Source organism: Dysidea avara, chromosome 4 (assembly GCF_963678975.1).
Source record: "Dysidea avara chromosome 4, odDysAvar1.4, whole genome shotgun sequence".
Lineage (NCBI taxonomy): Eukaryota > Metazoa > Porifera > Demospongiae > Dictyoceratida > Dysideidae > Dysidea > Dysidea avara.
This window is the reverse complement of record NC_089275.1, coordinates 29088343-29113779: the sequence shown is the minus strand read 5'-3', so window position 1 is coordinate 29113779 and position 25437 is coordinate 29088343. Positions and strand designations below refer to the sequence as shown.

General features: G+C 37.0%; 2 protein-coding genes across 2 annotated transcripts in view; both read right to left on the bottom strand.

The window, feature by feature from the left end:
• LOC136252722 (phosphatidylinositol phosphatase PTPRQ-like) overlaps window positions 1–25437 on the bottom strand; it is a 62950-nt gene that overhangs the window by 17196 nt on the left and 20317 nt on the right. Inside the window, exons 5-9 of the mRNA XM_066045290.1 lie at window positions 19826–20122; window positions 18854–19186; window positions 18521–18799; window positions 8980–9270; window positions 2206–2538 (exon numbers count right to left, since the gene is read on the bottom strand). Of these exons, the coding sequence (XP_065901362.1) occupies window positions 2206–2538; window positions 8980–9270; window positions 18521–18799; window positions 18854–19186; window positions 19826–20122 (1533 nt within the window). The remainder of the gene's footprint in view (window positions 1–2205; window positions 2539–8979; window positions 9271–18520; window positions 18800–18853; window positions 19187–19825; window positions 20123–25437) is intronic.
• LOC136252721 (phosphatidylinositol phosphatase PTPRQ-like) overlaps window positions 8887–25437 on the bottom strand; it is a 55768-nt gene continuing 39217 nt past the window's right edge. Inside the window, exons 6-10 of the mRNA XM_066045289.1 lie at window positions 19826–20122; window positions 18854–19186; window positions 18521–18799; window positions 8980–9270; window positions 8887–8921 (exon numbers count right to left, since the gene is read on the bottom strand). Coding sequence (XP_065901361.1) covers window positions 8887–8921; window positions 8980–9270; window positions 18521–18799; window positions 18854–19186; window positions 19826–20122 — 1235 coding nt within the window. The remainder of the gene's footprint in view (window positions 8922–8979; window positions 9271–18520; window positions 18800–18853; window positions 19187–19825; window positions 20123–25437) is intronic.

Sequence of the window (25437 nt, the reverse complement as noted above, 5' to 3'; positions counted from 1 at the left end):
AGGTGAATTTTGTGCCACATGTTTCACATCTTTTTTCACCATGGCCTTTTCAAGGGCTGCATCTTTTTTTACAGCTTCAGTGTTTTGGATTAGATTTTATTCCATGCCAATTCTTCCCTACAGGATAACTTGTTTGTAGCTGATCTCTCTACTGGGTGACTTGTTTCTAGTTGTTCTCTCTACAGGGTAACTTGTTTGTAGTTGAACTCTCAACAGGGTGATTTGCTTGTAGCTGAACTCTCTACATTGTGTCTAGCTGATCACATTATAGGGTGACATGTTTCTAGCTGATTTCTCTACAGGGTAACTTCTTTGTAGCTGAACTCTCTACAGGGTGACTTGTTTCTAGCTGAACTCTCTACAAGGTAGCTGTTCTCTCTATAGGGTGATTTATTTCTAGCTGATCTCTTGACAAGGTGACTTGTTTCCTGCTGATCTCTCTACAGAGCGACTTGTTTCTAGTAGATGATCTCTCTGCAGGGTAACTTGTTTTAGCTGATCTCTCTTCAGGGTGGCTGCTCTATTAGAGTGACTGCTCTATTGGAGTATCTCAATCTTGCACTTGCTACACAGAGTTGGATTTAGTGTTATAACTGTGTGGCTTAAATCTGATTCTTCTCAACTATTGAAGGGCTTTTCTAAGGTGATTAATCCATCTGTACACTGAAGTGGTTTATCTGATAGGCATGGCAAGTATTCAATTTTTTACTAGCAAATCTTGATAGCGTAATTATTACACATTGTGGTTTTTTCATTGTATCTTCATGGTATTTAAGGTTACGGAATAGTTTAAAATGCGTGGGCGGAACAAATTACAAAACCTACTTTAAACCAAGCAGGGATAAATAATTTCAACAACTGTGTGTGTGTTAGCAATACAACTAATTGTACTTGTTTGTTTTTACTACAGAACAAGGACTGTTTTTGGGTGTGTAGTCCACAATAGAGCAATGTTTTATAAAAACGTGCCGCCAAAAACCAGACTAACAGATTACTGAATCCTTATAATTTCAACACAAGTGACTAAACAACTAAAATACATATCTAGGTCCCGTGTAAGTGATTTTTTAAGTTACTGGTTGTATTGGCGTTTTATTGAACTTTTAGTAGTTTTTCGAGTGAAACAAGCTCTTTGAAGGCTTGTATCTGAGTCACTGGGAAGAAACATGCCAAAAACGCTTCCACAGAACCTAATAAATTTAATATACAGTATCGCTATGCCCCAGAAATGCCAATAGAGCCTACAGCTTTTGTTGTATTTGGCAGCGGAAAAACATGGTAGTGACAGCTGGAGCTGAGCGATGTATGGGATGGCTTACTTGTGTTACTACAACAAATTGTAGTGTTCCACCTGCCTCAAACTACACTGTAACTACATTAAAACATTAAATATGAAGGGCTTCACCTTCATTTAAAACTTTTCATGCTGCTAGACTGGTTTTATGGGCTTCTCAAAAAGTATTCAAAATTTTGAATGATTGCCCGTAACTATACCGTAACCTTAACTCGATTTGTTTCAAACTACTAAAGGTTTGAGGTTCAATAGTTAACCTATCCATGTACTGATTTTCAGCTTCTTCACGTAAGCGGTTTACCCTGTAGGCATGACAATATATTGGTGTAATTTTTTGTGAATAATCGCTAATAACTCCTTGACTGCTTATTGTATTCCAGCCAAACTTGGTACCAAGATGTACCTTTATTCCCCCTCCCCCCTTCTGTGTACCAAATTTCAAGGCATGCAATTGGATATTGTGTTCATGTTTTATGGCAGTTTTTGTAAGTGTGCAAAAAGACAAAGAAAAAGAAGGAAAAAAAGAAATTAAGCTAATTTTTGAAGTCTCATATCTCAGGAATGCTTGAAGTGATTTTGTTGAAATTTAGTTTGTGGGGTACCAACATTAGCAGGTATCCACAGCAAAAAATTGTAGTGTTTTGTAAAGGCACCATGGAGTTACGAATGTGTGAAAATTGTGTTTCCTTTCTTCCTGTCAATATGCTCACTGTGTTGTGCACTGGTTTCTTGGGCCACACAATACACTACCGTGTGTCTTGATATTTAGATGATGTTTTAAATACACTTAGTCATACTTATTACTGTAAGTATTTCTGTCCCTGCATGTATTGAATTGCAATACATTTATGCACACAACCATTTTGTGTTATAAAATAATACCATTGAAAGTCACCTAACTTAGTACTCACCATCCTCCAGTGTCATCACAGTAATGGGATCACTAAATGGACCTATTCCTACTATATTAGCAGCTGCTATTCTAACAGTGTATTTGTAACTAGGATGTAACATGTCAATGGACTGCATATGATCTCTCGAAACATCACATGTCCTGTTGAAATTCCTTCCAATTTGTGAGATTACTGTTCCATTGTCTAAATATAGTATCTGTACTTCCATAATAATTACATGGTATAGGGTCAAGACACCATTTTGCTCCAAAGGTGTTGGTGGATACCATGATAAAGTAAAACTTCGAGATGTGTGAACAAATGATATTTTTTGAGGTGATGCAGTAGGAGCTAAATCAGAAAGAAGTGGCATAATTGCTGATGCATTACACCTCTACATGGACATGTGCATACACAAAAACAAGGGCAACTTGATCCCCATGGCACAACAGCATACGGATTACTGACATTTATGATAATTATTATCATCAATTTTATCCAAAGAAAGGGTACACAAAAGTGTGGGTTTAGCAGCATAAACCAAGTGTGTTTTAAAACAATATCCACTGCAGATATCCTGCGGGTTTGCCTGTGGGTAAACTGTGACATTCCATACCTGTGAGGGAATATCCTGCGGGCTTACCCTCCATGAGAGCAATTAACTACAATAACTACGCTACCATCTAAGTTACATCTATGCAACAAATACAGGTGATTTGCTTACCTTGTTTTCAGTTCACTTGCATGTTTCCAAGCGTATTTTCCATGCTTGAGTCTAACATGACTAAGCATGTCTTAAATTAATCCCTACCCATAATTAGAAAAGCAACACTTTCTACTAGCAAACTGTTGAACCTTGAACTGGTTGAATCTAAGTGCTACCTTCTACTCCTGTACATACTTTTACGTAGCAAGTTATCAAGGTAATGTTACTGTGTATAGTATCTAATCCAAAACAGCCAAGCTGTAAAAAAAGTGTGCGGCCCTCAGAAAGGCTATGGTGAAAAAAGATGTGAAATCCAAGGTGGCGGCCAAGAAATGGCTGTGATGGTAGGTTAGTGGTAAAAATTTTAATAATGACAATTCAGGTGAATTTTTGTGCCGCTTCACAAAAATTCACCTGAATTGTCGTTATTAAAATTTTTACCACTAACCTACCATCACAGCCATTTCTTGGCCGCCACCTTGGATTTCACATCTTTTTTCACCATAGCCTTTCTGAGGGCCGCACACTTTTTTTACAGCTTGGCTGTTTTGGATTAGATTTCATTTCTTTTTGTATTTGTATACCCCAAAGCCGGCCTATGGCCAGCTTTGGGACTTTTTTAACCTATGTTTTTTTCTTTACTACAGGAAGAAGAAAAGATGAAGTAGATGTACTTTAAATATTTTATCAGTAAATGTACAAATTATATATACTGTATAATACATATGTGACCGGATTTGCGAAAAGGGGTCCAATTTTCCAACTTTGACAATTGATAACTTCAGATTGGAAAGAGCTATTGCCTTGATATTTGGGCAGTGGTGAGCACCACTATAGCTGAATACATGGTGAAATGTTCAGGTTAATATGTTACTTGAACACTGAGTTATGGTCTCCAACATTTACGGAATTGGATGTGTGTGGAAGACCCCTTTTTGCAAATCCGGTCACATATATTGATTACAGAAATCTCCATGGTGGTTTCTTTGTAACTGAACACTCTACAAGGTGACTTCTTCTAATTGCTCTCTCTACAGGGTGAATTGTTTGTAGCTGAACGATCTACAAGGTAACTTCTTCTAGCTGATCTCTCTACAGGGTGATGTGTTTGTAGCTGAATTTTGTATAGGTGATTTGTTTGCAGCTGAGCTCTTTACAGAATGGTTTCTTTGTAGCTGAACTCTCTAAAAGGTAACTTCTTCTAACTGATCTTTCTACAGGGCAATTTGTTTCTGGCAGAATTTTCTACAGGGTGATTTCTTTGCAGCTGAACTCTCTACATGGTGGTTTCTTTGTAGCTGAACTCTCTACAAGGTAATTTCTTCTAGCTGATCTCTCTACAGGGAGATTTGTTTGTAGCTGAACTATCTACAAGGTAACTTCTTATAGCTGATCTCTACAGGGTGATTTGTTCATAGTTGAATTCTGTACAGGTGATTTGTTTGCAGCTGAGCTCTTTACAAAATGGTTTCTTTGTAGCTGAACTTTCTCCAAGGTAACTTCTTCTAACTGATCTTTCTACAGGGTGATTTGTTTGTAGCTGAACTATCTACAAGGTAATTTCTTCTAGCTGATCTCTCTACAGGGCGATTTGTTTGTAGCTGAATTCTGTACAAGTGATTTGTTTGCAGCTGAGCTCTTTACAGAATAGTTTCTTTGTAGCTGAACTCTCTACAGGGTGATTTGTTTGTAGCTGAAATCCCTACAAGGTAACTTCTTCTAGCTGATCTCTTTACAGGGTGATTTGTTTGTAGCTGAACTCTCTACAGGTGATTTGTTTGTAGCTGAACTCTACAAGGCGATACTTCTAGGTGATCTCTCTACAGGATTCCTTGTTTCTAACTGAACTCTCAACAGGGTGATCTGTTCATAGCTGAACTTTCTACTGGGTGATTTGTTTGCAGCTGAACTCTCTAAATGGTGGTTTCTTTGTAGCTGAACTCTCTACAATGTGACTTCTTCTAGCTGAACTCTCTACAAGGTGACTTGTTTCTAGCTGATCTCTCTACAGGGTGACTTGTTTCTAGCTGAACTCTCTACAGGTGATTTGTTTGTAGCTGAACTCTCTACATGGTGGTTTCGTTGTAGCTGAACTCTCTACAAGGTAACTTCTTCTAGCTGATCTTTTTCACTGCATATTTGTTTGTAGCTGAGTTCTCTACAGGGTGATTTGTTTGCAGCTGAACTCTCTACATGGGAGTTTCATTGTAGCTGAACTCTCTACAATGTGACTTCTTCTAGCTGAACTCTCTACAGGGTGACTTGTTTCTAGCTGAACTCTCTACAGGTGATTTGTTTGCAGCTGAACTCTCTACATGGTGGTTTCTTTGTAGCTGAACTCTCTACAAGGTAACTTCTTCTAGCCGATCTTTCTACAAGGTGATTGAGTTTTTTGCAGCTGAACTCTTTACATGGTGGTTGCTTTGTAGCTGAACTCTCTAAAAGGTGACTTCTTCTAGCTGAACTCTCTACAGGATGATTTGTTTGCAGCTGGATTCTCTACGTGGTAGTTTCTTTGTAGCTGAACTCTCTACAATGTGACTTCTTCTAGCTGAACTCTCTACAGGGTGACTTGTTTCTAGCTGATCTCTCTACAGGGTGACTTGTTTCTAGCTGAATTCTCTACAGGTGATTTGTTTGCAGCTGAACTCTCTACATGGTGGTTTCTTTGTAGCTGAACTCTCTACAAGGTAACTTCTTCTAGCTGATCTTTCTACAGGGTGATTTGTTTGTAGCTGAATTCTCTACAGGGTGATTTATTTGCAGCTTAACTCTCTACAAGGTGACTTCTTCTAGCTGAACTCTCTACAGAGTGATTGATTTTTTTTGCAGCTGAACTCTCTACATGGTGGTTTCTTTGTAACTTAACTCTCTACAGGGTGATTTGTTTGTAGCTGAACTCTCTACAGGGTGATCTGTTCATAGCTGAACTCCCTATAAGGTAACTTCTTCTAGCTAATCTTTCTACAGGGCGATTTGTTTGTAGCTGAGTTCTCTACAGGGTGATTTGTTTGCAGCTGAACTCTACATGGTAGCTTCTTTGTAGCTCTACAATGTTACTTCTCCTAGCTGAACTCTCTACAAGGTGACTTGTTTCTAGCTGATCTCTCTACAGGGTGACTTGTTTCTAGCTGAACTCTCTACAGGTGATTTGTTTGCAGCTGAACTCTCTACATGATTGTTTCTTTGTAGCTGAACTCTCTACAAGGTAATTTCTTCTAGCTGATCTCTCTACAGGCCGATTTGTTTGTAGCTGAACTCTCTACATGATGGTTTCTTTGTAGCTGAACTCTCTACAAGGTGATTTCTTCTATAGCTGATCTTTCTACAGGGTGATTTGTTTGTAATTAAACTCTCTACACGATAGATTCTTTGTAGCTGAACTCTCTACAAGGTGATTTCTTCTATAGCTGATCTTTCTACAGGGTGATTTGTTTGTACCTGAACTATCTACATGATGGTTTCTTTGTAGCTGAACTCTCTACAAGGTAACTTCTTCTAGCTGATCTCTCTACAGGACAATTTGTTTGTACCTGAACTCTCACATGATTGTTTCTTTGAAGCTGAACTCTCTACGAGGTGATTTCTTCTAGCTGATCTTTCTACAGGGTGATTTGTTTGTAGCAGAACTCTCTACAAGGAAACTTCTTCTAGCTGATCTCTCTACAGGGAGATTTGTTTGTAGCTGAACTCTCTATACATGATTTGTTTGCGGCTGAATTCTCTACATGATGGTTTCTTTGTAGCTGAACTCTCTACAAGGTAACTTCTTCTAGCTGATCTCTTTACAGGGTGAATTGTTTGTAGCAGAACTATCTACAAGGTAACTTCTTCTAGCTGATCTCCCTACAGGATGATTTGTTTGTAGCTGAACTATCTACAAGGTAACTTCTTCTAGCTGATCTCTCTACAGGGTGATTTGTTTGTAGCTGAATTCTGTATAGGTGATTTGTTTGCAGCTGAGCTCTTTACAGAATGGTTTCTTTGTAGCTGAACTCTCTACAAGGTAACTTCTTCTAGCTGATGTATCTACAGGGTCACTAGTTTGTAGCTGAATTCTCTACATGGTGGTTTCTTTGTAACTGAAGTATCTACAAGGTGATATCTTCTAGCTGATCTTTCAACAGGGTGATTTGTTTGTATCTGAACTCTCTACAAGAAATCTTCTTCTAACTGATGTTTTAACAGGGTGAATTGTTTGTAGCTGAACTCTTTACAGGGTGATTTGTTTGTAGCTGATCTCTATACAGGTTACTTATTTCTAACTGATCTCTTTAATTCTGTTCAGGGTGACTGCTCTATTAGGATGACTGCTCTATTAGAGTATCTCGATCTCGCACTTGCTACACCAAGTTGGATTTCGTGTTATAACTCCGTGGCTTTAAGTCTGATTCTTCTACACCATTGAAGAGCCTTTCTAAGATGATAACTCCATCTGTACAGCGATTTTGAAAGCATTACCCCAAGCGGTTTACCTGGTAGGCGTGGCAAGCATAATAATAATAAAATAAAAATATTAAAAATTAGCTAATCTCGATTGCGTAATTGTTACACACTGTTGATTTTTTCGCTGTATCTTCCTGGTTTTTAGCTCGATTTCTTTCAAACTACAAAAGGTTTGAGGTTCAATAGTTAACCTATTCACCCACCGATTTTCAGCTTCTTCCCATACGCGGTTTACCCTGTAGGCGTGACAACATATTGGTGTTATTTTTCGTGCATAATCGCTCATAACTCTTTGTCTGTTTATGGTATTCCAGCCAAAGTTGGTACCGAGATGCGCCTTTATACCCCCCTTCTGTGTGCCAAATTTCAAGGCAATCGGATAACGCGTTCGAGTTTTATAGCAGTTTTTGTAAGTGTGCGACAAGAAAAAGAAAAATAAGAAGAAGAAAAAAAAAACGAAGAAACTCAGCCAATTTTTGAAGTCGCATATCTCGGGAACGCGCGAAGCGATTTCGCTCAAATTTGGAATGTAGAGTGCTGCAGTTGGGGGGCATGTCCACAGCAAAATTCGTCTTGTTTCATCAAGGAAGCACAGAGCTACGGAGGTGCAAAAATTGCGTTTTCTTTCTTCCTGTCAATATACTCACGGGTGTTACGCGCCGGCTTCTTGGGCCGCACGACACACTACCGTGTGTCTTGATTTTGTACCCGTAACAGACTAATAAACTTGAGGGCTAACCTACTAGAGGTTTAACTTGCCATGGTTGATTTCTTACCAATACAGACTGGTCTGTAGCGGGTACACACATCTGAAAACTACGAGTGCCTGAATTACCACCACTTCTTTAAGGCTGATTAAACTGTGTGTGGGTATTAAGTTGACTTCAAGCTGTATCGCATGTACAGATCGATTGTTGAGTTATTACCATACCTATACATGTTAATATTCGTCTATTTAATGCAAATAATCATCCATAAATGTTTATCAAATTCGTACTGGACTTGGTACATGAATTGAATTCACCTAAATTTGTATGCTAATTTCCTGGCAGTCTACTTTAAGTACAAATTTAGTTGTAAAGCATGCAAAACATTAGGCCCCACCAAAAAAGAGACAAAGAAAAACAACCAAATTTAGCCTAACTTTGGAGTCTTATATTTCACTAACACATATGTAAGGCGGTTTGTCTTAAATTGTGAATGGATTTGTGAAAAGGGGTCTTCCACATTCTATTAACTCAGAAGACCATAACTTACTCTACAAGAAACATACAAACCTGAAATTTTCCCCATCCCACTACAGAGCAATTTTCAAGTTAGCATTTTCTAATCTAAAGTTACAAAGTTAGTAAACTGGATGTGTGTGGAATACCCCTTTTTGCAAATCCGGTCACAATTGGCAACTATAATGTGTGCTTTTGAGAAGAGACCATGGAGTTATGCATGCATGAAAAACATTTTTTTTTCTTGTTATCACTGGCTTCTGTGGCCTTATGACACACTACTGTGTGTGTTGATTTGTATAATTTTTGCATACCAAAATCATTTTACACCAAATAAAGTGAATTATGGATTGTGTTTGCTAGACAGTACTCACAAACATACATAAGCACAAAAAGATGCACACATTAAAAACGAACCATCTTTAAGGGTTTCATTTGATACAGGAGCACTAAATGGTCCTCTGCCAACAAAAGTGTTTGCTGCAATTGTTATACTGTATACTTCAAATTCTTTTAAATTGGTGGCAGTAACAGTAGATTGAATGATGTCCTTAATAAGAATACTAGATCTGTTTACATTAGTAAAGCTCACTCTATAGCCAGTGATGACACCATTTTGATCACTAAAAGGAGGTGGATCCCAAAACACAGATATTGATGTTGAGTTGATCACCATAGTAGTAATATTTTGTGGAGGTGCAGATGGACCTGTAATGTGAATAACGAAAACTGTGTTAGGTGGTGAATCTTATGGCTGCACCAATTCCAATAATTCAAGTATCAAGTACTTGCATACCTCTGCAAGCATAAGTATCAGTTACCTACATAGTTACGTATGTACTTCACAACCTCATACATTGATAATTTGTTTTAATCATGAACTGGCCAAGAGAAGATTCACCTACAAGAGGTCACTGAAGAGTATACACCAGTTCAGTTGTAGTAAAAATTTTGTTGAAAACATTTTTGAAGAACGGAGATAATAGTGCCCACAGAAATAAAGCTTATAAAGAAAATTAGCTAACACTCTAACAAATGGTCATGGTGACCTGTTACTATTATGCTTTTTGAGTTACTACTGTTCTATTCTTTTTTACAGTGAGGTACATATCAGTGTAGAAAATAATTCTGCTTTATACCGTGCCAGACCAATGCTTAATACTGTATTTTTGGCAACCATCATACAAGCATAATGAACAATTATACACGGAGATGCCATTTCACTTGCACATGTAATAATGATTGCATAATTGCACAAAATCACCTGACTATGCTTAATATTTGTGCCTCATTTCCATTGTTTTGCTAATAAATGTGCATTTCCTGATGAGATAATGATATTTTGGCAGCTTTATAAAGCATAAATAATTGAGTCAACTAGTTACTGACTACTCTATTAGAGTATAAATCCATTTTGATTATTTGTTTATTATTAGTGGTTCTGAAAAAAGCCAAGCTTATAATACCAAATGGTCCAATGAACATACAGTAAGGATTAAAAGAATTAGTGTTTGTGATGATAAAAATGTCAAATGGTCCATTCATTTACATGCATCACTCTTTACTGCAAAAGTATATTTTTGTTTTAACATGAGGTTTCAGTAATTTTATTCGAACATAATGCTTAGAGGCTATTTAGAGAATTTATGTGTTTCATTTATACCAACTTAGAGGTCCACTGATGGTAGGTTAATGTCAAAAATTATAGTAACAACAATTCAGGTGAATTTGTGTTGCCTTCTCCAAGGATTTAACACCAAATTCACCAAAGATATATTATCCACACAAAAACAGCCAAGCTGTGAAAAAATGGTGCGGCCTTAAAAAGCCTGGGTGAAAAAAGTTGTGAAATTAAAGGTGGCGGCCAAGAAATGGCTGCAATGATGTTAATGCTAATAAATTTTAACAATGCACACAGCCATTATTAAAATTTTTTGCATTAACATCATTGCAGCCATTTCTTGGCTGCCACCTTTAATTTCACAACTTTTTTCACCCAGGATTTTTAAGGCCGCACCATTTTTTCACAACTTGGCTGTTTTTTTTTGTGTGGATTTCACTCCTTTTTGTACTTTACAAGGCCCCAAATCAGCCTATGGCTGACTTTGAGATCTGTTTTTACTCACATTTCTTCTTTTCTATGTAGATACAATGATGATTATTGAAGACAGACTTATAAATGTATTTCATTGCATGATTTAATTCAATATTTGATAATATTATTGTGATACTCTAATAGAGTGCACATTTTTTTGAGGACTTCTAATAGAGCATACATAGAATGTTCTAGAACAGTCTAGAACTTCTATTGGTAGATCTATGAAATTACAAACGTTTGACTATTAGCAGATTTCAACTAGAAATTTCATTTATAAAGCAGAAATTAAGTTAGGTGATCAGTCAAGGTTGCAGTGGTTCAGTGGTTAAGGATGCAGGTGGTAGGTATGGAGGTCCCTGGTTCGAACTCTGGTAAGTTTTTTTCTCGACATTTTTTGCACACCTTTTTTATCCCGTGGTGACTGCTCTATTAGAGTATCTTGATCCCGTGATTTTACACTTGCTTAGTTTTTGCTTTATAACTTTGTCGCTGTAACTCTATTGCTATTCAAACTATCAAAAGGCACTGCTACGATGATCAGCCTATCTACACACCAATTTTCAAGTTATTTCTATACTTGGTTTACCCTGTAGCCGTGACAGAAGTTTGATCTGTTTTTACGTGAATAAACGTCCATAACTCCTTGAATATTACTCAGACTTACAACAAACTTGGTACGTGAATCCACCATTACACGTTCTTAATTTGTGCCAAAGATCGAGGCAATCGAGTTACACGGTTGCATTTTATAGCAATTTTTGCAAAGTGTGCGAAAATAAATCGAAGCCCCCGTAGCCCCCCATACGGCATAAGAAGAAAAAAACGAAGAAATTAAAACGAAATTTTGGACGCCCATATCTCGCAAATGGCTGTTGCGAATTTAATCAAATTTGCTGTGTGGTGTACCCTACCTGGGGGACAGCTATAATGCAAAAATAGTGTGCTTTGGAGAAGGGGCCATGGAGCTATGCATGCGTGAAAAAGCTGTTTTCTTTCTTCCTGTAAATATACTCACGGTGTGGTCGCCGGCTTTCTTGGCCGCACGACACACTACCATGTGTCTTGATATCAAAATACTCTGATAGAGCAGTCAACTACCCTAATAGAATAGTCACATTTTGAATTTTTAATTAGTTTACCTTTACCAACACAGTAAAAATAGAAATCCTATCTCAGAGTGGCTAAGAATTGAAACTGAAGATATGCCCCCAGGATGGAATCCATGTCTGTTGTTTCCATCAAACTTCACATAGTTCCACCTCATTACTCTTCGGCCTGCTCTTGATGCTATGCCAGTAGCAGCAAGTATAAGCAGCCTACTATATCAATCAATTCCTAACATATATTTAAAATGTTATCCTTTTGGTGAAAATTGTTTAATCTCAGAACACAAAAATTTCAGGAGGTGCATGCCCCCAGATCCCACTATTTGGAAACTTGTCACCAATATTTCTGGAGCCGCCTTTTAAAGTAGGGACTTCCCACCAAGCTATGCTGTAATACCATCATTCAGTAGTAAATTCCATTGAATAACTTAAAAAAAAATTGTAGCAATTTATTGGGAGCATTTAGGGCCACACTAAGGCACTTTTGGGCTTGCAAACCAAGTCAGGATGTTATTATGAAGCTATCTGGTTTTGGGAAATTTTATTTTCTTTGTGATCCCTAAAATACAGTACCATACCGTACTGTATTATACAAATATAAATATTATCAATGTCAAAATAGTACAAATGTCAATTAAAATCCAATTCTTCTGTTTACCTGTATAAAAATGAAAGAAGATAGACAAAAGCCGGTATATACCATACAAATACAAGTAGAATAATATGGCCAAGCTGTGAAAAAGGGTGCAACCTTCCAAAACCAGGCTAGTGTGAAAAAAATTCATGATGTCACAAAAGTGCAATGATATTTTGTCAATTAATTTGTAATATCAAAAATTAAGTGATAGTATAATATCATTGCAGCTATTTCTTGGCCGCCACCTTTGATAGTATAGTCTGTGTATTTCGCATGTTCACAGTATACATTAGACAGACAACATATAGCTAGTCATTTAGTACATCACTTACGATTTTCAAGAGTCTTTGTCACCAAATTTGATGCTATAATTTGCCTTTAAACTCCCGTTCTGTGTGCCAAATTTCAGGGCGATCGGAGTACGCGTTTGCGTTTTATAGCATTATTTGCAAGTGTGCGAAAACACGAAGAAAAACAAGAAGAAAAAAAAAACCAAGAAAAAGAACCGAAACTTTGGCAGCTCGTATCTCGGAAATGGCTGGAGCAATTTCCTTCAAATTTGGAATGTAGACTCCCCTGGCTGGCGGGCAACTCTGTAGCAAATTTGGTTCCAATCAGATAATGGATCACCGAGACACAAAGTGTGAAAATGACGTTTTCTTTCTTCCTGTCAATATACCCACAGTGTGCATGTCGGTTTCTTGGGCCGCACGACACACTATCGTGTGTCTTGATTTTGGCAACTTTTTAAAGCATAAATAATTGAGTCAACTAGTTACCGACTGCTCTATTAGAGTATAAATCCATTTTTATTATTAATTTTGTTTATTATTAATGGGTCAGAAAAAAGCAAAGCTTATAATATACCAAATGGCCAAATGAACATACAGTAAGGATTAAAAGAATTAGTGTTTGTGATGATAAAAATGTCAAATGGTCCATTCATTTACATGCATCACTCTTTACTGCAAAAGTATATTTCTTCACTATTGTATCAAGTTAACATGAGGTTTCAGTAATTTTATTCGAACATAATTAATGCTTAGAGGCTATTTAGAGAATTTATGTGTTTCATTCATACCAACTTAGAGGTCCACAGGTGGTAGGTTAATGGCAAAAATTATAGTAACAACAATTCAGGTGAATTTGTGCTTCCTTCTCCAAGGATTCAACACCTAATTCACCAAAGATCAAGACACACGATAGTGTGTCGTGCGGCCCAAGAAGCCGGTGCGCCACACCGTGAGTATATTAACAGGAAGAAAGAAAACGCAATTTTCACACCTATGTAGCTCTGTGATCCCTTATCCGATTGGAACCAAATTTGCTCAGAAGTGCCGGCGAGTTATGGGAGTCTACATACCAAATTTGAAGAAAATCGGTCCAGCCATTTCCGAGATACGAGCGAACAAAATTTCGTTTTAATTTCTTCGTTTTTTTCTTCTTCTTCTTATTCTTCTTCTTCTACTTCTTCTTCATTTTGCACACTTTGCAAAATCTGCCATAAAACACGAATGCGTGCTCCAATTGGGCTGAACTATGGCACACTTGAAGGGCTCACTAAGGCGGATTTCAGTACCAATTTTGGTAGAAATCCGATGGACATTCATGGAGTTATGATCGATTATTCGCGTAAAATAAGGTCGAAGGTCTGTCACTCCCACAGGGTAAACCCCTTGAAGGAATGAGTTGAAAATTGCTATGTAGATGTAGTAACCATTGTAGGAGTGCCTTTTTGTGGTTTGAAAAGAGTCGAGATAAAGACCATGGAGATATGACACAAAACCCAACCTGTGTCACAATTATTCAATCTATATTTATAAATAAAAAAGCTATTAATTTTCACGTCTACCAGGCAAACCGCTTAGAGCAATGAGCTGAAAATCGGTGTGTAGCTGGAATAATCATCATAGAAAGTCCTTGCAGTAGTACAGTACAGAAGAATCGGAGTACAAACCACTGAGTCATGATTCGAAAGCCAACTACGTGTTGCAAATGCGAGATCGAGATACTCTAATAGAACAGTCACCCTAATAGAGCATTCGGCTACCTTTATAACTTACTCCATTAAAGAATTATACTACATTGCAAGTTATTCTGTACGGAATTCAGCTACAACAAGTTAATCTGATAGACAATTCAGCTACAGGCAAGTCACCCTGTAGAGAGTTCACCTAAAAACAAATCACCCTGTAGAGAGATCAGCTAGACGAAGTCACCTTGTAGAGAGTTCATTTATAAAGAAACTATGCACCATGTAGAGAGTTCAGCTGCAAACAAATCACCCTGTAGAGAAATCAGCTAGAAGAAGTCACCTTGTAGAGAGTTCAGCTACAAACAAACCATAATGTAGAGAGTTCAGCTGTAAAAAATCACCCTGGAGAGAGTTCAGCTACGAAAAGATCACCCTGTAGAGAGCTCAGCTAGAAGAATTCACCCTATAGAGAGTTCAGCTGCAAATAAATCACGCTGTAGAGAATTCAGCTACAAACAAACCACCCTGTAGAAAGATCAGCTAGAAGAAGTTACCTTGTAGAGAGTTCAGCTACAAAGAAACTATCATGTAGAGAGATCAGCTACAAACAATTCACCCTGTAGAGAGTTCAGCAAGTAGAAGTCACCTTGTAGAGAGTTCAGCTACAAACAAACCATCATGTAGAGAGTTCAGCTGAAAAAAATCACCCTGGAGAGGGTTCAGCTACGAAAAGATCACCCTGTAGAGAGTTCAGCTAGAAGAATTCACCCTATAGAGAGTTCAGCTGCAAATAAATCACGCTGTAGAGAATTCAGCTACAAACAAACCACCCTGTAGAAAGATCAGCTAGAAGAAGTTACCTTGTAGAGAGTTCAGCTACAAAGAAACTAACATATAGAGAGATCAGCTACAAACAATTCACCCTGTAGAGAGTTCAGCATTTAGAAGTCACCTTGTAGAGAGTTCAGCTACAAACAAACCATCATGTAGAGAGTTCAGCTGAAACAAATCACCGTGGAGAGAGTTCAGCTACGAAAAGATCACCCTGTAGAGAGTTCTGCTAGAAGAATTCACCCTATAGAGAGTTCAGCTGCAAATAAATCACGCTGTAGAGAATTCAGCTACAAACAAACCACCCTGTAGAAAGATCAGCTAGAAGAAGTTACCTTGTAGAGAGTTCAGCTACAAGGAAACTAACATATAGAGAGATCAGCTACAAACAATTCACCCTGTAGAGAGTTCAGCAAGTAGAAGTCACCTTGTAGAGAGTTCAGCTACAAACAAACCATCATGTAGAGAGTTCAGCTGAAACAAATCACCGTGGAGAGAGTTCAGCTACGAAAAGATCACCCTGTAGAGAGTTCTGCTAGAAGAATTCACCCTATAGAGAGTTCAGCTGCAAATAAATCACGCTGTAGAGAATTCAGCTACAAACAAACCACCCTGTAGAAAGATCAGCTAGAAGAAGTTACCTTGTAGAGAGTTCAGCTACAAAGAAACTATCATGTACAGAGATCAGCTACAAACAATTCACCCTGTAGAGAGTTCAGCAAGTAGAAGTCACCTTGTAGAGAGTTCAGCTACAAACAAACCATCATGTAGAGAGTTCAGCCATATTATAAACAAATCACCTTGTAGAAAGATCAGCTAGTAGAAGTCACCTTGTGGAGAGTTCAGTTACAAAGAAACCACCATGTAGAGAGTTCAGCTACAAACTAGTGACCCTGTAGAGACATCAGCTAGAAGAAGTTACTTTGTAGAGAGTTCAGCTACAAAGAAACCATCATGTAGAGAGTTCAACTACAAACAAGTGACCCTGTAGAGACATCAGCTAGAAGAAGTTACCTTGTAGAGAGTTCAGCTGCAAAGAAACCATCATGTAGAGAGTTCAGTTACAGTACAAACAAATCCTGTAGAAATATCAGCTACAAAGAAACCATCATGTAGAGAGTTCAACTACAAACAAATCACCCTGTAGAAATATCAGCTAGAAGAAGTCACTTTGTAGAGTGTTCAGTTATAAAGAAACTACCGTGTAGAGTGTTCTGTAATAAATATATGTATTATATATGTATATATAATTTGTACATTTATTGATAAAATCAGAAATATTTAAAGTATTTAACATCTGGTCATCTTTTCTTCTTCCTGTGGTAAAGAAAAGAAAATCCCCAAAGCCGGTCTTAGGCCGGCTTTGGGGTATAAAAATACAAAAAGAAGTGAAATCTAATCAAAAACAGCTAAGCTGTAAAAAAAGGTGCGGCCCCAAAAAGGCCATGGTGAAAAAAGATGTGAAATCCAAGGTGGCGGCCAAGAAATGGCTGTGATGGTAGGTTAATTGTAAAAATTTTAATAACGACAATTCAGGTGAATTTTGTGCCAAGACCAAGCGGCACCAAATTCACATGAATTGTCATAATTAAAATTTTTACCATTAACCTACCATCACAGCCATTTCTTGGCCGCCACCTTGGATTTCACATCTTTTTTCACCATGGCCTTTTTGGGGCCGCACCATTTTTTACAGCTTAGCTGTTTTTGATTAGATATATAATATCAAAATACTCTGATAGAGCAGTCAACTACCCTAATAAAATAGTCACATTTTGAATTTTTAATTAGTTTATCTTTACCAACACAGTAAAAATAGACTTAAATCATATCTCAGAGTGGTTAAGAATTGAAACTGGAGATATGCCCCCAGAATGGAATCCATGTCTGTTGTTTCCATCAAACTTCATTATTTGGCTTTCTCGTGATATTATGCCAGTAGCAGCAAGCATAAGCAGCCTACTATATCAATCAATTCCTAACATATATTTAAAATGTTATCTTTTTGCTGAAAATTGTTTAATCTCAGAACGCAAAAAATTCAAGAGGGGCATGCCCCCAGATCCCACTAGATTTAAATGTGCATGCAGCAGAAATTTGGAAACTCGTCAACAATATTTCTGGAGCCGCCCTTTAAAGTAGGGACTTCCCACTGAGCTATGCTGTAATACCATCATTCATCTCTTGTTTCACTACTTTTTATTGCTAGATCCTTACTTCATTCAATAATTTTGATAAAATACTAGTTTGACTATAATCGTTTTGTAGCACTGTAATAGAGCGTACATTTTCATGCATACAGAATGTTCTAGAACAATCTAGAGCTTCCGTAGATGGATCTATGAAATTATAATAAAACTTACTATTCTGGTATAGTAACTAGAATTTTCCTTTATAAGGTGGAAATTATGTAAGTGAGATGAGTAACTTCCAGCAATAGCAGAGTGGTAAAGGGTTTGGGAAAATAGGTATGGAAGTCCTGGTTCAAACTCTGAACAGTTTTTTGGTGTTTATCATGCATGATGTTATCACCTTTTACTTCAGGTGTGACTGTTCTAGTAGAGTATCTCAGTTTCACATGCTTTGTTTTTTTGCGTCATGCATACTTGTATGAACATCAGATATTATTCTATGCCCTGATTACATACGATGTACATATACGTCATAGGATGGATGGCTGTGGTATTTGGGATTGATAGTGCAAACAGGAATGAGTAATAAAATTGTGCAAGGTGAAGCCGGGCATTATTTCCTCCCTATCTACAATACGAGGATTATTAATCCCCAATACTATAGTCATCTGTCCAATACAAATTAATCTGACAACCATAGTAACTGTGACTAAGCAACATAAATTCAAAAAAAGCCACTGCAAAAGACTGATCACATGTAGCAACTATTGCTATGGTCCCAAAGTGATGTTAATCTTAGCAGTGATTACCTAGCAACCATTGCTAAGCAATTATTATTGTTACTATGCTATGGGAATCTATCACTATGGTATCACTAGTTGTCATGTACTTCCAATAGAAACACGCCACACTATTTTAACCAATCACATTAGTATTACAGATTTTCATCGAGGGACCTTGACAAACAAGTGTAATACTAATTCTATTGGCTAATTACTTGATGTATTTCTAAATAATATGTCAAGGTGCCATTGAGAGTATTACATTGCAATACATTCACTTGAGATTGTCAGATTAATGCATGTATCTTTTGTGCAAATACATACTGTACATAGTAAGCTTCACATTTACTTTAGTGGGTGCCCATGAAGTGCAAAGAACATAATAGCTATTACTTACGATCTTCATGTGTCTTTCCTGTGGTATTAACATAAGGACTTGCTCCTGCACTAGTGTTGGTATAAATAGTAAAATTGTACCAAGTGTCTTCATTAAGTTGAGAAATTTTAATTCTAAACACATCATTGATGAATACCAATATAGATGTGTAGGTAGTGTTAGAGTAGGACACAGTATAGTTTAGTATAATTCCATTGGTGACTGATGGTGCTTCCCATGATACTTGTATTGCGGTAGAGGTGATACTATGAGTTGTGAAGTTTGTAGGAGGTCCAGGTACTATAGAAAAGTGTAAATAATGACAACACACTGTGATAAATTGCAACACCTTACCATCTTCATCAGTTCTCATAATTATCTCATTTGTTGATATTCCAACTTGGACAAAAATACGTTGTTTGTTTTGGTCACCAAAAGAGAAGGCTCTAGCGCGAAAGCCATAGTAGGTGAATGGTGTTAACCCTGACACTATAGTAGTCTGGTTACTAGTATCATCAACAGTGTCTAAGGTGATGTTTAGTATCATCATCTCATTATCTGGTATTGATGAATAGAGAATGGAGTAACCTCTGATCTCACCATTTGGTGACTCAGGATATTGCCATGATAACTTTACTGTAGTTGAATTGAGTACCATTACCATAAATCCTACTGGTGGGGATGAACCTATAATGATGATAATAATGATTTACACAAGTTCAGTATATAATTTGTGTATGCGCATACAAGTGTAAAAAGGGTTACTAATATCAAGCATAAAAAATAAGGTTTTAAGATGTAGAGATACAGTATTCATTAAACATACTTATTTGCACCTGATCCCACATTAACCATATTTGCAATTAAATGAGTTAATCATAATACATACACTATATTCATCCATGAATGTAAATAATATTTTTAAGGAATGACACATAACTGAAAGAAGTTGTGAGTGCCTCATCGATTATAGGAGTATGGGATCATTGTGTACAAAAGGTATTCTACAAATTTGTGTATCTAAATAAATTGAAGCATTATAGAATATTGAACAATATTGTAACCTTACTTGAGATCCCCAAAGTTCATGGTTATGAGTGAAATAATGATCTCCTATACCCTGTCAATTTCTCTGCAAAAAATTAGTGTGATAAGTAATTTTTATAATGTCTAATTTGTATTCTTCAAATTTTAAAAATCGTGATTTCTAAAATCTTCATCTGTAATTGCTTACAGGCCCAGGTAAGAATTTGCAATTTCATCTGATTTAGCAAATGTGTGTATACTGTATGCTGTATAATGTTAGTCGTAATGAAATGTTCTTACTGTTTGGATTAGGCTGGATATTAAAGATATCAGTCAATTCTCCATCTCCAACACGAGTATATGCTCTTACAGCCACACTATATACTGTTGATGGATCTAGTCCACCAATAATAATTGAAGTGTTTGTAGTAGTGTTTGCCATTAAATTTGTTGTGTTATCACCGAAAGAAGACTTGTTAAAATACACTTCATACATTGTGATAATTCCATTAGTTACATCTGGTTCAGACCAAGTGACAACAATTGACGTGGAATTTATAATACCATTTACAAATAAATGATTAGGAGTTCCCGGTACTATATAAAGTAAAGCAACACAATTTAAACATTTTTTCTACATAATTATGTATTGTATAATTAAATAATACAAGTTAAAGAAAAAAATAGGAATTTTAAATTAGAGTAGGGACAGTGTATAATTTTGCAATAAAAAGTACTGAAACAAACTGGATCAGAGTAGTACGTAATGTCTAAATACTGTAAAGCAATAAGAAGTGAATATCCTTACTGTGCATTGAGTGTAGCACAGTAGGGATATTCACTTCTTATTGTTTTACAGTATTTGGACATTACGTACTACTCTGATCCAGTTTGTTTCAGTACTTTTTATTGCAGCATTATACACTGTTCCTACTCTAATTTAAAATTCCTAATTTTTCTTATACTTGTTTGTGAAGTTTTTTTGCTAGCTCATGACCACTAAACAGCATGAGTTAATCACAGCATTATTATACTAGATTATGACTTACACAATAACAACTGATCAGTGAGCGTGGCTCTACATAAGCCTGCAGCTAGGCCTGCAGACAATAATGGACATGGATTCGTGCATACCTACGGACTGATGAATGGGTGTGGCTACCATATGTCTACAGACAGTAATTTACATAAGTGGGCGTGGATTCGTGCATACCTACACACTGATGAATGTGCGTGGCTACCATATGTCTACAGACAGTAATTTACGTAAGTGAGCATGGCTCATAAAAGAAGCAGAGCTACACTGTGGTATGTAGTGACACGTTCACATTTAATTTAGCACGTGGAGTCAGACCCGAATAATCTGTAATGCAGGACCTGGATGACCCAACTCGGTTTAACATTGTTACTAAATAAACTATATTGACTTACGCATTGCTATATAGTTCGCCTTGAGTTGCTCTCTCTGATCAATATCAACAGCGAGTCACGTATGCATGTGTTTTTGGTGCAACTGGCGACCACGTGCATTTGAATAGTTTGATGCAATATACATTGGTATGGAAGCCGTACTGTAGTCTATTAATACTCAATGGTAGAACCTTGACTGATGGCCATGGTAAAGAAGGATAAAAGGTAAGACAATAACCCAAGCATTGTATGTTTATCAATATACCAAAGGTTTTTTCGTAAGGGAACTAGAAAAGTTTCTGCGAAAGAATTAGGGCTGTAGTTGTAGCTGTAGCCAGTTTTCCATTATGCTTGACGCTTGATTGAAGGCGACAGGCAGGAAGGCAGGAAGCAGTAGAAAATTCCATCGAATAAATTTAAAAAAAAAAATTGTAGCAACCTGATAGAAACATTTCGAGTTGATCTGAAAACACTTTTGGACTTGGTTTTACTCAACCAATCCTGTAATGTCATTGAGAGGAAAAATTGTGGCAGGTTTTTGGGTTATAATATATCACGGATCGCCCCCACACCTTAAATGTCCCTACTGTACAGTACTATTGTACTGTATGATAGTATCAAGGACATAAGACAGTATCATATACAGCTGAGAAAGCTTGTAGTGCTGCTGTGTGACAGACAAGTGTATATAACACAAGAAGTGTAACAATGCAATTTTTGCACATCCATAATACATAGTTATTATTCATGAATTTCAAAAGGCAATTTTACAGGTAAACTTCTGTAGGATGGGAAAATTTCCATCCCAAATTGTAGCCAATCAATTTAACTAATTTTGAGATACACACATGCCTTCAAGTTCACAATATTTGTAAAATAATTTACTCCACCTTCTATTCCTCCTTTGCAACATACAAATATCACGTGCAGAATTTAAGTTAAATGTGAAGGATCATACATACAAGCAAGGTTGTTCCTATTTATGGAACAATTTTCATGCAGGCTGACTGAGAAATTGCCACATATGTGGCTGAATCTGAGAAAACTGGTCTTATCATTCATGACAGCTGGTTTGCTTTTTCAACATGACCACAAAGCTACATACATGGAAACCAGGTCTCTGCTTAATATTTTCATTATTATTCTATTCCGAATTTCTACAAAAAAAACTCTCAAATGGTGACCGAATTTTGGAAAACCGTCCATATACACACAACAGTACTTTTGTAATAAAACGCATTTAAAAACTATGGGTAAAAAATGCAAGCTCCAGAAAAAAAATTACACAAGTTTTTATTGCCTTGCTGGTGAGCGAATTAAGCTGCCAATGGATAAATCCTGGGTATCATCGTGTTCGCCTGTCCATAGGGAGTACAGAAATCTTTGTTTCATCTCCATACACAAAAATATTCCAAAGTTACAGATGTTTGCAGGGGCGGATCCAGGACCTGGTAAAGGGAGGGGCACAAACAGGCCAAGTTGTAGGTGGTTAGGGAGAGTCAGATTCTGTTGTTAGTTGCTGCATGTTTGTGTAGCAAATAATACAACTCTTAGTAGTATCTCACTGTTGATTTTTACCATTTTGGCCTTTGTGAAGTCTTAAAAACTGTTTAAATAGCTCTGAATGTCTTAAACAACAGCAACACAATAATTATTTTTAGAGGTGCTTAGTACGCACGAAGGTGCAGGGTGACAATTTCATAGCTAGTTTGAGTTTGGTTCGCTTTGGTTTCAGGTGAATTTGTAATAAATGCTAATAAATGTGCATATTTTCATGAGTTATATAAGCTGATCTTGGCCTGATATAAAGTTGTAATAGTATGAGAAGTAGCTATGGCTCCTCCACAAGGTCACTGGGGGGGGGGGGGGGGGGGGGGGGGGGGTCATTTGCCCCAAATTCCCCATCCTGGATCCGCCATTGGTTTGTTTACGTTGCGGTGACGAAAGAATTTACCGACGATCGTTTTTCAGTGAATTTGCCTTCGTTCTCGAACAAAGAAGCATGCCTGGGAAAAACTATACCTTGGTGGATGCACAAATTCATGGCGAACACAATGAGCCAAGATTTAATTCCGTACGTTGTTGTATCAGTAAGTTATGATCGTTTATATAAGCGCCTGTAGATTCTTTTCTCGATAGCTTCTGTACATATCAAATTATTTGCTCGTCCGGCTGTCTAGTGTTGTATTTCCAACACTGCTTAACTTAGGAGCTGAAACTTGGCTAGTCTCACAGCATAATTCATACACAAATACTGACTGTATTTATTCCGTCTATGGTTTGGTGTTGGAACTAATAGTGCAAAAATTCTATCTTGGCTCAAACAAGAACAGACCACAGCCCCCAATAGTAGCGTAAGTGACCGATTATCGAACAAGGTTTATACATTACTTCATAAATATCTCCAGGAAAGTAGTATCAACCTAGAATGTTCACCAGGAGGTATCGACTTTCTCGTAGAATACCTCACGTAAGTTTGAGCAATAGTATCCAATTAGTGTCTGTGTTATGAGTGGATTTCTGCATTCCGTAAAATATGAATTATCGAACACCGATACCTATTATCGAACGTCCATTAATTTCTGTTAATCAATTATCGAACGTTTTGCACCTTTTCTTCTCTGGTGACCTCAGTGTAACCTACACACTCTTAATTGTTATATCAACGTGTTATCTGAAGTACCATGATACTGTAACTGAAATATAGTTTTGATACAAGCATGCACTTGTGAGTTACAACGGCGAATCGTTCAGTGTTAAATGCGTACAGTAAAAAATCAGCACATTACGAACAATAACACAGTCTTATCATCCTTGTTTACAGCAACCCCTTCTGTACAATCTTCGTGGATACATCTTTTACTCAGGAAAAAGATAAAAAGTCGGCCAATTCCACTGCCAAAGTCACGCTCGAGTTGTAGTTCTTTCACGGCAATTTCTGTGTTCTTTTTCTTCATTTCTTTGTCAGTGGTGATGAGTATCAAGACTGCTGTGATGTCCACACATAAACTCTAAAGGATGGAAAGTTCATTAAGAATAGGCTACACTATTGGAATTCTCCATATAAACATCTTATGAGTATGCGAAATAAAATTGTAAACTTCCGAATACGTTACGTGATTTTTATGTTCGATAATAGGTACCGTTCGATAATCGGTCACTTACTCTAATAACATTAGAGTCATTTATAGATTTGAGGTTCGTTTTGTCTCATTATAGGGAGATTTTTAAAATAGGTGTTCCAATACTGAATAAAGACGGGGTTAGAATATGTAGTATTGGAACACTATTTTTGCTGTGTCTATTCCTCTGTCCCTGTAGAAAACAAAGAACATATAAAATGCATTTTGAAAATTGTGTGGATATCGACGGTTTTCTAAAATTAGGTCACAATTGCTTTCATTATTCCTAAAGTTAATGTACTTATTATTATCAAAGTATACAATTTTTCTTAAATTTTGTTAAAGTTTAATAAAACATTGAGGCAGCAAAAATGCTGACAAGTAACCTATTTTGTTTGCTTAGTAAGATTAACAATTGTTTCTCTGACTCTCCTATTACAGTAGGTGACAGCTTGATTAGAGTATAATCACATTATTATTGTGCTCAAAAAGTGCTTCAAAATTCTCAGTAATAGTTAGAAACCTACCACAAGGATCTTCGTGATTTTTGAAACCTGAGGCAAAGCCAAGGTTTTTTAAAGCCATGAAGATCTGAGTAGGCGGTCTCTTACTCACTTAGAAAATGGTTTTGGGTTTATTTATACTAGTAGATGGATAGATTGATTGTGGGTTTAGTAAAACATCATGTCATCCTTTCTATACTAGTCGATAGATAGATTGATTGTGGGTTCAGTAAAACATCATCATGTCATCATATCTTGCACAAAATGTAAACTCACAATCACTTTCCACATTGTTGTATATAAAAGAAAGCCCACTTGATCTGCTCTGCTCTGCTCTGCCTCAGATCAGTGATCCCTCAGGAGACATAGCAGGTTAGTGATCAATTGCGAGATCTGCAATGTCACACAAAAAATCAATAGTGAGGTGTGTTGTGTGGTTGACCTCACAACTGGAGGGGCCTCTGGATTCAGTGGAATGGAATGGCAGAATGGACTGGAATGGAATGGACTGGTAGAATGGAATGGTACTTTGGTAATTTCAATTTTTGGTCACCTCTTTATAAAGACCACTTCTTTATAAAGACCGCTTTACTTTAATGTTTAAAATGCTGCTATCTTGTTGTTTTAGAGTGTATCCCCATAGAATGGTCTTATTGATCAGTTGTGTGCCACATGCCTAGAAAAATCAGAGTGACATCTGATTTGTAACACAGCAATATACCCCATGCAAAAACAGTTCAGCTGTATAAAAGTAATGTCCCCATCAAACTAAAAGTAACTGACAACTAAAGGGGCTATTATTTGGGTGAGTCCAAGAAATACTGACAAATACTTGTTATAATTTATAAAAATTTGGTCCTTTATCATTCACTCGTGC